This window comes from Bombina bombina, chromosome 4 (assembly GCF_027579735.1).
Source record: "Bombina bombina isolate aBomBom1 chromosome 4, aBomBom1.pri, whole genome shotgun sequence".
NCBI lineage: Eukaryota > Metazoa > Chordata > Amphibia > Anura > Bombinatoridae > Bombina > Bombina bombina.
The window spans coordinates 645525182-645540013 of record NC_069502.1 but is presented as its reverse complement, the minus strand read 5'-3'; the positions used below and the strand labels follow the sequence as shown (position 1 = coordinate 645540013).

Here is a 14832-nt window from a genome sequence, read left to right as displayed (position 1 = left end):
TTTATTATATATGCAGTACAACAAAGGATACCTTTTGGAATTTTAGAAATCTGTCCAATTAAATTTTATTATATATAGTTAAAATTATACATTGTTGTACATTGTTGCAAGTACCAACACCATATAGAACTCTTAATCCTATGTAGATATTGTCATGGAAAAATATATGTATCTTATGTATCAACAAAGGACACCAACAGAAAGGAATATATTTCAAAATAGAAGAAAATATAACATTGTTTTTAATTGTCATAAAACTTTAATTTGACTTTCACATACTTTTAAGTGACATAATGTATTTTATATATGCTAAATAAAGAGATTCACAACCTGTGCTAGTGCAAATTATCATGACAGAGAACATTGTATATTGTGGGAGTAGTGTTAAATACATTCATTTGGTGTTAAATAGACAAACGACTAATATTTAGAGTGGGGTAGATTAAAACCTTATGGATTACTGCTGGGTTTGAAGAGAAAATGAAAGGAATAGATACTATAATTCTTTATTATTGTTCAGAACATAGTAATTGATCTGTATCTATTATAATGCAAAGTCTCCTACATGGTATAAGTAGCGTTAAGTTAAATAGTCAATCCTGGCAACTATTACTATATTGAAGAATTTGTATTCCAAGAAAAGTTTAATTGAAAGAACACATTTATATAAATTCAAGCACAGTCCTTAATTAAGCTTTAGACAACGTTTTTCATTTTTTTTTTTTTTTTTGGTATTTGTTATACTGTATTCAGATACAGCTCTATGACATCTTATTTTCACAACTAGATCTATATAAGTGGACTTTAACATAGGAGTGATTAACTTTACCCAAAAGTATAAAAGCATACTATAGACTAGTTTACTGCCCTTTATCAAACGTTTTGATTGGCAGATTTCCCTTGAGGTAATGTTAATTTTTCTTTGCTATTAAATTCAGTTATTCATTTGTGCATTTTCATAAATAAAGATTTCACTAATCCCTGATTGAGTAATGTGCTAATTTGTTGTAATCAATTATTTTTCATCATGCAATATACATCATACATCACCCACTGACTTCTAATAATATTCTGAATGAGGTAAAATGTGTTTCATATTTTGCCAACCTTGGTTTCCTTTGTTTATGCTTTTTAATAATGCTGACACAAATTAAAAGAAGATATAAACATTTCTATTAGGTAATACAGAGCCCAAAAAGAATGGCCTTAGATTGATACAGCCCTTTAAATTGCAGATCCAATTGTAATGCTTACTATGTATTCAGTGAATAATAATTAAACCTAGGCGGTAAAGAGCATGGAACACTGCCCCCATTTCAGTCCACTAAAATGTATGTCTCTCATATGGCTTTTTGCCTTGGATTTGAACCAAACCTTTAGAAAATACTTAAATAGCCATTTTTCACCAGCTTTTAAAAAGCATTTGGGGCAACATAACACCTTTATGCATTGCATTGAGACAATTAAACTGTAATTTCTCAATTTTATTGGATAATTGAACCCCCCCACTAATTTAGACACATTAAGGCTCCCGTTATTATACATATTATTGTGTGTGTGGGCAAGGTTTCTAGACAGACTGCACCCCCACCCCTTCAGCCATCCTGTAGCAATTCTGAGCAAAAATAGCCTTTGAATCAATCAAGACTGAGGATGGATGGGTTATTTTTTTGGTGTGCTCAATTTTGAAAGTTATTTCACCCATCCAGAATCCTAGACCATTAATCCTACAATCCACATACCCACATGATATTTGTGTGCTACAATCTTTTTATTTAACTTAAATCCACATCACAGCCCAATGTCTATGCAGCCCCTGTCAGCCCCAACATCATAATCAGACCCATAGTTCTGCCATTGGTTATAAGTCACATGTCAATATCAGACATCAAATCAAACCTAAATGGTCCTCCTGCCTTTCTGTCAGTCACACAACCAAATTAAATCAGACTTCTTGCCCTGTAACCTCTCTATCAACCGACAACCACATGACTTGCAGACCTTTTTAGCCACATACCCACATCAGGTGATCATGGGTATGTGGCCATCTATCTATAAGCCTTGTACCAACACCAGATGCTCTTTTTCCTGGCAGATGCAAATGTCAGATAAGACCTATTTCCCTATAGCTATCTGTCAACCTCATACTTGTATCAGACCATGCACCTAAGCCAAAAACACCTATTTTCATCACATACCCACATCCTTTCTTTCCCCTGGATATTCAGCCCTTCTCTCAGCCTCATACCCACATCAGATTGCACTCTCTAGCCTCTTTCTTAACATCTGTTTGGACTGGTTGCTATCTGCTGATTCTGTTTGCCCTGTGCACAGTGTGCTGTTTCTGTGTTCTAGGATATGAGAGGAGAACTGCAGGGTTTGTCCATTGCACATTCTGACAACCAGACAGAAATTTGCCAAGTAGAGTGCGAATACTGCAGCATCCACTCATCAGCCTCTATCAGTGCTTTATAGCAGGAATTTTAAAGAAACAAATTGATGTAAATATTTGTATTTAAATGTTACTAGACGGATGTTTTTATACTGGACAGACAGGTTTAATAGTAAGCAACCTCTAGTGTTGATGTTGGTGTTTGTTTCTGGTGTTAATAGTGGAACTGTATCACAATGATAATGAATACCAGTTGTATTTAAAGCAAATGAATATGGCTCTTAGCTACAAATATTAATCTTCAAGGGCTGAAGACAGACTAAATTTATTGTGTGAGCACAGGCGAGTCAGACAGTTAGATCTCCTCTCATAGATACAAAACATGGTGTGCCCTGAGCCTTAGAGGGATATGAAACCCCATTTTTTTTCTTTCATTATTCAGATAAAGCATGAGATTTTGAACAACTTTCTAATTTACTTCCATTATTAATTTTTCTTTGTTCACTTGGTATGTTTTGTTGAAAAGCAGAGACGTATGCATAGGAGCCAGCCCATTTCTGGAGCATTATATGACAACAGTTTTGCATGAATGTTATCCATTTGCAAGAGCATTATATGGCAGCACTATTTGCTGCCATGTAGTACTCCAGATGCCTACCTGGGTATCTCTTCAACAAAGAATTGTATGGGAACTAAGCACATTTGATAATAGAAGCAAATTGGAAACTTGTTATAAATGGCATGCTCTTTCTGAATGACAAAATAAACATTTTGTGTTTCATGTCCCAAATTTTTCTTTCGCAATTCAGATAAAGCATACCAATTTAAATAACGTTCCAATTTATTTATATTATCCAATCTGTTTCATTCTCTTTGTATCCTTTGTTGAAAAGTATACCTAGGTAGTTTCAAAAGCTGCAGATTGATGGCTACACATATATGCCACTTAACATTGGCTTTCATCTAGCGTCCATTAGTACATTGCTGCCCCTTCAACAAAGAATGCCAAGAGACTAAAGCAAATTGCATAATAGAAGTATATTGGAAAGTTATTAAAAAATAATGATCTATCTGAATCAAGAAAGACAAATTTTGGGTTTCATGTCCTTTTAAGGAAAACTTTGAAAAAAGCTGTTTAAAGAAACATGGCACTCAAAAGAAACCCCAGTAGTTAAACTTGTAAGCATGATAACCACTAAATGCAGTAACAATGTACATGAAACAATGCAGTAACACTGAATTTCAAACAAGCAGTAGATTTTTTTTCTGGCAAACTTATTTTTGCTCCCATTTTTTGTCCCCCTGAATCATGTGATAGCTTTCAGCCAATCACAGACTAGTATACATATACCATGTGAGCTTGTGCACATGCTCAGTTGCCTCAGGAAGTGTGCATATAAAAGGATTGTGCAAAATTTGATCATGGAAGTACATAGGAAAGTATCATAAAACTGCATGCTCTTTCTGAATCATAACATTTTATTTTAACTTAAATGGACATAAAGCCCAAACATTTACTCATGATTCAGATAAAATGTACAATTTTAAACAACTTTCCATTGTACTTCCATTATAAAATTTTCTTCATTTTCTTGTTATCCTTTGTTGAAAAGTAGGCAGGTAAGTCCAGGAGTGTGCACGTGTCTGCAGCACTATATGGCAGCAGTTTTGCAACAATGTTATACCTTTACAAGAGCACTAGATGGCAGCACTATTTCCTGTCATGTAGTGCTTCAGACATGTGCACGTTACCTATCTAGGTATCTCTTCAACAAATAATAACAAGAGAACAAAGCAGATTTGATATTAGAAGTAATTTGGAAAAAATTTAAAATTGTATTCTCTATCTGAATAATGAATGAAAAAATTGGGTTTCATGTCCATTTAAAGAGACAGAAAATTCAAAATGTTATGATTCAGATAACACATGCAATTTTAAATAACTTTGCTGTTTACTTCTATTATCAAATTTGTTTTGTTCTCTATGTATAACATTGCTATAAACAACTGCTGACCGATGTCTACAGACACGTGCATGCTCCTGAGCTCACCTAAGATTACTCTTTTACCAAAAATACTAAGAGAACTAAGCAAAATTAAGAATAGAAGTAAATTGTGAAGTTGTTTTAAATTCCATGCTCTGTCCAATCTATTTAAGTTTAATTTTGACTTTACTGTCCCTTTAAGTGTCCCTTTTGTAAAGTTAATTAGATTTACCAACATGAAGTGCATGATTGTGTAGACCTGAGTGCTGGAACTTTACTGCTCCTTGAATAATAAGGACATAAAGGACAACTCATATTGGAATAAAAAAAAAACATTTTAAAACATTCTATTTTAGATAGCGCAGAATAAATGTAATATCCATTTAAGAGACGTAAATATTATCCATCTGTAGTGCTGTAAAATAAGTATTTTTAAATCAGTAATCAAGCTATTTTAATTACTACATATATATATATATATATATATATATATATATATATATATATTATTACAGGGGAATATCTAGTGAAAAAAATGCCAAATGTTTATTATGATATGTTGTTCAGTGACAAGCTTGGATTTAAAGTATTTACCACTACTATTTGCTAGGGCATAACTTCCAAATTATATACATGTGCTTTATAACTGAAACACACTGTAAGGGCATAAAAATTGCAAATTATGTTCGTTTTTTGAAGTTTGTTACATTTATCTTGCATTTCTTAACTGAAGATTTCATAGCTCAATTCTTCATATATTCCCCAAAGTATTACTTTATGTCTATATACATTTCTTTATTGTCCTTATCTAGTCTGATTTGTGAATTTTTATGAAGTGTCTAAAACTAAACATATAAATGTACTTAAAGCTTCTGTTTTTATAACGCGCATAACTCTTTGCTATGTTATTTGGAGCATATCTAGCAGTGTATGAAGTATAGCAATTGCTAAATATTTCTCAGGCATTTTTAAAAAGGATAAAAAATGATAGCTTTGATTGGTCTATTGCTTTATGTTGTGCAACACACTAATATGTTTTCCCATTCCCTGTGCTTGATGTTTGTTTTTTTTTCTTTCCTCTGTTAATGTATTCCATTTACAATTTACAGAAATTCTCGATAAAGCCATCAAACTGAATGAAACATTGGGAATTCAAAATAAAACCCAGGATAAAAGTTTTCAAGATCTGCAAAAGGAGGTTGAAAAGATGATGACGGAACTTAGAAGAAGAATGTTTAATAACCAAAAGAATGTAGCTGAAAATGAGCTAAAGTGAGTGAAAATGTGCAGCGTATGGTAATCACTATGCACCAAGAAACCACTAATGTAACAATTCTAGTTTTAATTTGGAGAAACATCTGTAAATGTATGTAATAAATGCTCACACCCAAAACACAGCAAATTACATCTAAATGTAAGAGTTTCACCAAATTAGCATAATACCTATAATCCTAGCAATTACCAATGACTGAAAAAACCTGTTCCGTTTTTTCTCTTTCCTTTTTTTTTAATATGATGCTTTGTGTATTAACAAAGACGAGATGTTATTTTACGAGGTAAGTCACACTTTTTAACTTCCTTCTAAGTACCTAATGCATTTTTTTTTCTTTTAACTGAAACTGAGAGCAGATGATCAGTGATGCGCTGATTTCATGAAATATAATAGTATCCAAGAGGGGTATACAGATTACATGAGATGGGTATAAAAGTATCTTAAAGGGGTGTACAGTTTGCATTTGAAATGCAGTAGAGTCTATTTCAAATTAAATTAGATACAAATTTGCAATGTACCTGTTTTAATGTGTTAAAGGGACATTATACACTAGATTGTTATTTGCATAAATGTTTTGTAGATGATCCATTTATATAGCCCATTTCGGTGTGTTTTTGTAAAAATGTATAGTTTTGTTATTTTTAAATAACATTGTGCTGATTTTCAGACTCCTAACCAAGCCCCAAAGTTTTAGATGTATACTTATGTATACAGTCTGATTCTGTTTGTATAATAGGTCTTTTCATATGCAGGGGAGGTTCTGCTATCCGCCCCTTTCAGTGGGCGTCCTAGGCTTATCTCATTAACAGTGTTAAATTGGGAGCTTGTAAGTAAGTTTTTAAAAGGTTTTACACTGGATTTTTATATCAGTATCTGTGGATATTATTCTTTATAGTAGTGTCTATTACATGCAGTTAAATGAACATTGGTGTATACTGCCCCTTTAACTTTTATTATTATGTTATGGCAGTGGACCACATGCAGGCACGTGTTCTGCACTCGCATGCAAACATCACCATCAATATTTGGAGCATGGGCATATCACCTATGTAAAAGATTCTAGAGTAGTCCAAAAATGTAGCTACTGGTCATGTATTTAGAAATTGCCTTTAAATGGTAGAACAACTGTTCTCCAGGCAATATGATATTTGACTGGTGTGTATATACGCTTGTTCCATTTAAAGTAGAAACTTCCCAGAAATTTTGAGGACTCCTTCCTTTCCCATATGTATAAAACTCTCTTTCCAGCCATAATCGGTTTATGTACAGTCAAGCTAGAATCTATTTGGAGAAGAAAATGGAAAGATGATTGTGCTTATCAATTACTCAAGTACAGATAAGTTAAAAGAAGCATATGAAAAAGTATTTGTATTTTTATGTTATCACTTTTCATATAAAGTAAATGATGTATCTGTAATTATAAATCCTACTTGTTCTTTTCTTTTTCTCTTAAAGGTACACTGATTTCTCTTGCAAGGTGTATCCAGTCCACGGATTCATCCTTTACTTGTGGGATATTCTCATTCCCTACAGGAAGTGGCAAAGAGAGTACACAGTAGAGCTGTCCATATAGCTCCCCCTCTAGCTCCACCCCCCAGTCATTCTCTTTGCCGGCTCTAAGCACTAGGGTCTCTCTCGGGATGGTAAAGTGAATGTGGTGTTAGAATTGTAGTTTTATTATCTTCAATCAAAAGTTTGTTATTTTAAATGGTACCGGTTTGTACTATTTACTCTAGCAGAAAAGTGATGAAGATTTCTGCTGAGAGGAAAATGATTTTAGCATGTTGTAACTAAAATCCACTGCTGTTCCCACACAGGACTGAGGAGTACCAGAAAACTTCAGTTGGGGGGAACAGTTTGCAGGGTGATCTGCAATAAGGTATGTTCAGTCATTTATTTCTAGACAAGACTGAGATAATGCTAGAAGAGACTGACAATATCCCCATGATGGGAGGGTAAGCTATGTTCACAGACTTAGTAAGGAATTGAATGCTTACATAATAGGGCTAATATACTGGTTGACACTCATTAAGGGCAATCGATTGTTTAGCTAGGAAAAATCGTTTTGCAAGACACTTTGAAAGCCCTTTTGGGTTCTTTCTGGCGTTATTACCCACATGGCTGTTTTTTATTCACTTAGGAGTGATTTAGTAGGCCTCACAGCTCCAGAGTAGAGTGGGAGGGGCCTAATTTTGCGCCTCAGATGCGCACTTAGAATTCCAGAGATGTTCATGCTGCTTCACATGGAGGGTCCTGCTGCTGTTTGAGGGGCTTAAAGAAGCTATATTCCCCCAAATCTGATCCATAAGGGCAGGTAGGGCCACAGCAAGGCTGTGGCAAGGTGCTGTAGTAATTTTAACCGGGTGTTGGCTTTAAGCTGCTCCAGTTTGGGCATTAAGGGGTTAATCGTTCTGAAACTTGTGGTGCAATCTTACTAAGGCTTTAGGTACATACTGTGAACATTTCAAAAGGATTGCTGTATTTTTCACCGTTTTGTAAAATTGTGTGCTCTTTTTATTTCTTAAAGGCACAGGTTTTTTTCAAATTGTGTTTTTTATTTGATTAAAGTGATTTCCAAGCCTGTTTGTGTATACTACTAGTCTGTTAAACATGTCTGACACTAAGGAAAATCCTTGTTCAATGTGTTTAGAAGCCATGGTGGAACCCCCTCTCAGAATGTGTCCCACTTGTACTGATATGTCTTAAAGATCATATTGTTGCACTTAAGAATGTGGCCCAAGATGATTCTCAGACTGAAGGTAACGAGGGTAGCCCGTCTGCCTCTCCCCAAGTGTCACAACCAGTTACGCCCGCGCAACCGACGCCTAGTACCTCTAGTGCGTCTAACCCTTTTACATTGCAAGACTTAGCGGCAGTCATGGATAATTCTCTTACAGCCTTCTTATCTAAACTGCCCGTGTTACCTGCAAAGCGTGATAGCTCCGTTTTAAGAACAGATTATGAGCATTCTGACGCTTTGGTAGCCGTATCCGATATACCCTCACAATGCTCTGAAGTGGGAGCGAGGGATTTGATGTCTGAGGGAGAAGTCTCTGATTCAGGAAGGGTTACTCCTCAGACAGTTTCAGATACATTGGCTTTTAAATTTAAACTAGAACACCTCCGCGTTTTGCTTAGGGAGGTATTAGCTACTCTGGATGACTGCGACCCTTTGGTGATTCCAGAGAAATTGTGTAAAATGGACAAGTACCTAGAGGTCCCTGTTTACACGGATGCATTTCCGGTCCCTAAGAGGATTGCGGATATCGTTACTAGGGAGTGGGATAGACCAGGTGTTCCCTTTGTTCCCCCTCCTGTTTTTAAGAAAATGTTCCCCATATCTGACCCTGTGTGGGACTCGTGGCAGACGGTCCCTAAGGTGGAGGGGGCTGTTTCTTCACTTGCTAAACGCACAACCATACCAATTGAAGACAGTTGTGATTTCAAAGACCCTATGGATAAGAAGTTAGAGGGTTTACTTAAGAAAATTTTTGTTCAACAAGATTTTCTTCTCCAGCCTATTGCCTGCATTATTCCTGTAACTACTGCAGCTGCCTTCTGGTTTGAGGCGCTGGAAGACTCGCTCCAGACAGAGACCTCATATGAGGAAATTATGGATAGAATTAAGGCTCTAAAGCTAGCTAATTCTTTTATCACTGATGCCGCTTTCCAAATAGCTAAGTTAGCGGCAAAAAATTCAGGTTTCGCCATTTTGTTGTGCAGGGCGCTATGGCTAAATTCCTGGTCGGTCGATGTGTCGTCTAAATCCAAGCTTTTGAACATCCCTTTCAAAAGGAAAGACCCTCTTCGGGCCTGAATTGAAAGAGATTATTTCAGAAATCACCGGGGGAAAAGGCCATGCTCTCCCTCAGGACAACTCCTTTAAGACAAAGAACAAAGCTAATTTTCGTTCCTTTTGTAATTTCAGGAACGGCCCCGCTTCATCCTCTCCGGCTGCAAAGCAAGAGGGTAACGCTTCAAACTCCAAGGCAACTTGGAAAACTTACCAGAGCTGGAATAAGGGGAAACAGGCCAAAAAGCCTGCAGCTGCCACCAAGACAGCATGAAGGGTTAGCCCCCGATCCGGGACCGGATCTAGTAGGGGGCAGACTCTCTCTGTTCGCTCAGGCCTGGGCAAGAGATGTACACGATCCTTGGGCGTTAGATATTGTATCCCAGGGATATCTTCTAGAATTCAAGGGTTCTCCTCCAAGGGGGAGGTTCCACATTTCTCATCTGGCTACAGATCAGACAAAGAAAGAGGCGTTTTTACGCTGTGTAGAAGATCTACATACAATGGGAGTGATTCAACCAGTTCCAATCGTGGAACAAGGGCTGGGTTTTTACTCAAACCTGTTTGTGGTTCCCAAAAAAGAGGGAACTTTCAGACCCATCCTGGATCTAAAAATTCTAAACAGATTCCTCAGAGTCCCATCATTCAAAATGGAGACCATTCAGACAATATTACCAATGATCCAGGAAGGTCAATATATGACTACCGTGGATCTAAGGGATGCATACCTACACATTCCTATCCACAAAGATCATCACCAGTTTCTCAGGTTCGCCTTTCTGGACAAGCATTACCAGTTTGTGGCTCTTCCTTTTGGCTTAGCCACTGCTCCCAGAATTTTCACAAAGGTGCTAGGGTCCCTTCTGGCGGTACTAAGACCACGGGGCATAGAAGTGGCGCCTTACCTAGACGACATTTTAATTCAGGCGCCGTCTTTCCAAAGAGCCAAGTCTCACACGGAGATTGTGTTGGCCTTTCTGAGGTCTCATGGGTGGAAGGTGAACATCAAAAAGAGTTCTCTTTCCCCTCTCACAAGGGTTCCCTTCCTAGGGACTCTAATAGACTCGGTAGAAATGAAAATATTTCTGACGGAGGTCAGAATATTAAAACTCTTAACTACTTGCCGAGTTCTTCATTCCATTCCCCGGCCATCTGTGGCTCAGTGCATGGAGACAATCGGATTAATGGTAGCGGCAATGGACATAGTCCCTTTTGCTCGGATACACCTGAGACCACTGCAACTATGCATGCTCAAACAGTGGAATGGGGATTATGCAGATTTGTCTCCTCAAATTCAGTTGGACCATTAGAGCAGAGATTCTCTTCTCTGGTGGTTGTCTCAGGACCACCTGTCTCAGGGAATATGTTTCCGCAGGCCAGAGTGGGTCATTGTAAAGACCGAAGCCAGTCTGTTAGGCTGGGGTGCGGTCTGGGACTCCCTGAAAGCTCAGGGCTTATGGTCTCGGGAAGAAACACTTCTCCCAATAAACATTCTAGAACTGAGGGTGATATTCAACGCTCTTCAGGCATGGCCTCAACAAGCTGCGGCCAAATTCATCAGATTTCAGTCGGACAACATCACAACTGTAGCTTACGTCAATCATCAGGGGGGAACAAAGAGTTCCCTAGCGATGGCGGAAGTAACCAAAATAATCAGGTGGGCGGAGGACCACTCCTGCCATCTCTCAGCAATTCACATCCCAGGAGTAGACAACTGGGAGGCAGATTTTCTAAGTCGTCAGACTTTTCACCCGGGGGAGTGGGAACTCCACCCGGAGGTATTTGCTCAGCTGACTCAGCTATGGGGCACTCCAGAATTGGATCTGATTGCGTCCCGTCAGAACGCCAAACTTCCTCTCTACGGGTGCAGGTCCCGGGACCCCAAGGCGGTATTAATAGATGCTCTAGCAGCGCCTTGGTCCTTCAATCTGGCTTATGTTTTTCCACCGTTTCCTCTCCTCCCGCATCTGGTCACCAGAATCAAGCAGGAGAAGGCTTTGGTGATTCTGATAGCACCTGCGTGGCCACGCAGGACTTGGTATGCAGACCTAGTGGACATGTCATCTGTCCTACCATGGACACTGCCAATGAGGCAGGATCTCTTAATACAGGGTCCGTTCAAGCATCCAAATTTAGTTTCTCTACGTCTGACTGCTTGGAGATTGAACGCTTAATTCTATCAAAGCGTGGGTTCTCTGAGTCAGTTATAGATACTCTGATTCAGGCTAGAAAGCCTGTCACCAGGAAAATCTACCATAAGATATGGCAGAAATATCTTTGTTGGTGTGAATCCAAGGGTTACTCATGGAGTAAGATTAGGATTCCCAGGATATTATCCTTTCTCCAAGAAGGATTGAAGAAAGGATTGTCAGCTAGTTCCTTAAAAGGACAAATATCTGCATTGTCTATCCTGTTACACAAGCGTCTGGCAGAAGTACCAGACGTTCAAGCGTTTGCTCAGGCTTTAGTCAGAATCAAGCCTGTCTATAAACCTGTGGCTCCGCCATGGAGTTTGAATCTAGTTCTTTCAGTTCTTCAAGGGGTTCCGTTTGAACCTTTACATTCCATATACATTAAGTTGTTATCTTGGAAAGTTTTGTTTTTGGTAGCTATCTCTTCTGCTTGAAGAGTTTCAGAATTATCTGCCTTACAGTGTGATTCACCTTACCTGGTGTTCCACGCAGATAAGGTGGTTTTGCGTACCAAGCCTGGTTTTCTTCCTAAAGTTGTTTCTAACAAGAATATTAACCAGGAAATAATTGTTCCTTCTCTGTGTCCTAATCCATCTTCGAAGAAGGCGCGTCTTTTACACAATCTTGATGTAGTTCATGCTTTAAAGTTCTATTTACAAGCAACTAAGGATTTCAGACAAACATCTTCCTTGTTTGTTATCTATTCTGGTAATAGGAGAGGTCAGAAAGCGACTGCTACCTCTCTTTCCTTTTGGCTGAAAAGCATCATCCGTTTGGCCTATGAGACTGCTGGCCAGCAGCCTCCTGAAAGAATTACTGCTCATTCTACCAGAGCAGTGGCTTCCACATGGATGGCTTTCAAAAATGAGGCTTCTGTTGAACAGATTTGTAAGGCAGCGACTTGGTCTTCACTGCATACTTTTGCCAAATTTTACAAATTCAATACTTTTGCTTCTTCGGAGGCTATTTTTGGGAGAAAGGTTTTGCAAGCAGTGGTGCCTTCCGTTTAAAGTACCTGTCTTGTTCTTTCCCTTCATCCGTGTCCTAAAGCTTTGGTATTGGTATCCCACAAGTTAAGGATGAATCCGTGGACTGGATACACCTTGCAAGAGAAAACAGAATTTATGCTTACCTGATAAATTACTTTCTCTTGCGGTGTATCCAGTCCACGGCCCGCCCTGGCATTTAAGTCAGGTAAAATTTTTTTATTTAAACTACAGTCACCACTGCACCCTATGGTTTCTCCTTTTTCTTCCTAACCTTTGGGCGAATGACTGGGGGTGGAGCTAGAGGGGGAGCTATATGGACAGCTCTGCTGTGTGCTCTCTTTGCCACTTCCTGTAGGGAATGAGAATATCCCACAAGTAAAGGATGAATCCGTGGACTGGATACACCGCAAGAGAAAGTAATTTATCAGGTAAGCATAAATTCTGTTTTTTTTTCTTTTGTGATTCAGATAGAGCATGCAATTTTAAGCAGCTTTCTAATTTACTCCTATTATCAATTATTCTTTGTTCTCTTGCTATCTTTATTTGAAAAAGATGGAATCTAAGTTATTTTTTGGTCAGTACTCTGGACAGCACTTTTTATTGGTGGATTAATTTATCCACCAATCAGCACGGCAACCCAGGTTGTTTACAAAAATGGGCCGGCATTTAAACTTACATTCTTGCATTTCAAATAAAGATACCAAGAGAATAAAGTAAATTTGATAATTGGAGTAAATTAGAAAGTTGCTTAAAATTTCATGCTCTATCTGAATAACAAAAGAAAAAATGTGGGTTCAGTGTCCCTTTAACCTACACTGTGGGTTAATATGAAATTAACCACTTTGAAAGTATGGGTGAGTTTAAACAGCTTTTCTAGGTCTTAAAGGCACTCTCTGAAAGAATAAACAAAGGCCACTTGCAAAGAGGCAAGTTAGTTCTTAAATGGACGTCTACTCCAGAATTTTTATACTGTAAAAAGATAGATTTATTACCCATTCCCTAGTTTTGCATAACCAACACAGTTATAATAATACACGTTTTACCTCTGTGATGGCCTTGTATCTAAGCCTCTGCAGACTGCCCCCTTATTTCAGTTCTTTTGACAGACTTGCATTTAAATTAATCAGTGCCCTCTCATAAGTAACTCCATGGCGTGAGCACAATTTTATCTATATGACACACATGAACTGATGCCCTATAGCTGTAAATGATTTTCTACTTTGGGAACATGTTTGTCCTATATTGGTGATGTTAGCAGAACATTTGACAAAGATGTCATAACGACATCGAAACGTTATGGATGTAATTGCTTTTTAAATCTATGAATTAAAAGTTGTTTTTTACTAAAAGACCAGTGAGTGCCTTCTTGCAAACGAGGAATATATATATATATATATATATATGTATATATTAAAATCCCCATAGACCGCAATTAAAAGGCACTTTTCACCCCACATCCGCCAATTTTTTTGTTTTTTAAAAAGGGACATCACAGATTTTTTTGGGGGCAATTGGGGGAAATTTTTAAAAAAAATATACAGAGCTCTGACCTCTGTTATTTTTTTTTTTTTTTAGTGTGGTAGAAATAACCAGCCACTTGTAATGGCTGATTATGTGGTAGAAGCTGCTCAAAGACTAGCACCAAGAAAGTCTGAGAAAAGAAAGGGGTTTCTTGAGAGTAAAAAAGAAAACTAATATCTCTATAAAATATGGACAAAATATTTCTATATGTTTAAAAAAATCCCCAAAGAATCACCCAAATCCATCCTAAATAAACTACTCATTATTGAGACATAGAAAACAAAATTCAATTTCCATTATTGAGACAGAGTTTAAAATTTTAAAGGTTTAATGAATAATCTGTGGAGTATACACACTTAAAGGGACATAATACTCATATGCTAAATCACTTGAAACTGATGCAGTATAACTGTAAAAAGCTGACAGGAAAATATCACCTGAGCATCTCTATGTAAAAAAGGAAGATATTTTACCTCACAATTTCCTCAGCTCAGCAGAGTAAGTTCTGTGTAAAAATTTAAAAAAATGAAGAAATGAACAGCAGCCAATCAGCATCAGCAGTGCTGAGGTCATGAACTCTTACTGTGATCTCATGAGATTTGACTTAACTCTCATGAGATTTCATAGTAATCTTCCTTTACCTGATTGGTGAAATAATATGAGAGTGCACGATGCTCATCCCTTCAG

At 37.6% G+C, this 14832-nt stretch overlaps 1 protein-coding gene across 6 annotated transcripts in view; it reads left to right on the top strand.

Annotated features, from left to right (window-relative positions):
* Window positions 1-14832, top strand: part of LAMA2 (laminin subunit alpha 2) — a 1406020-nt gene that overhangs the window by 1048904 nt on the left and 342284 nt on the right. For all 6 annotated transcript variants that reach the window (XM_053710700.1, XM_053710701.1, XM_053710696.1 and 3 more), the window contains one exon: window positions 5487-5649. In XM_053710700.1, the coding sequence (XP_053566675.1) occupies window positions 5487-5649 (163 nt within the window). The remainder of the gene's footprint in view (window positions 1-5486; window positions 5650-14832) is intronic.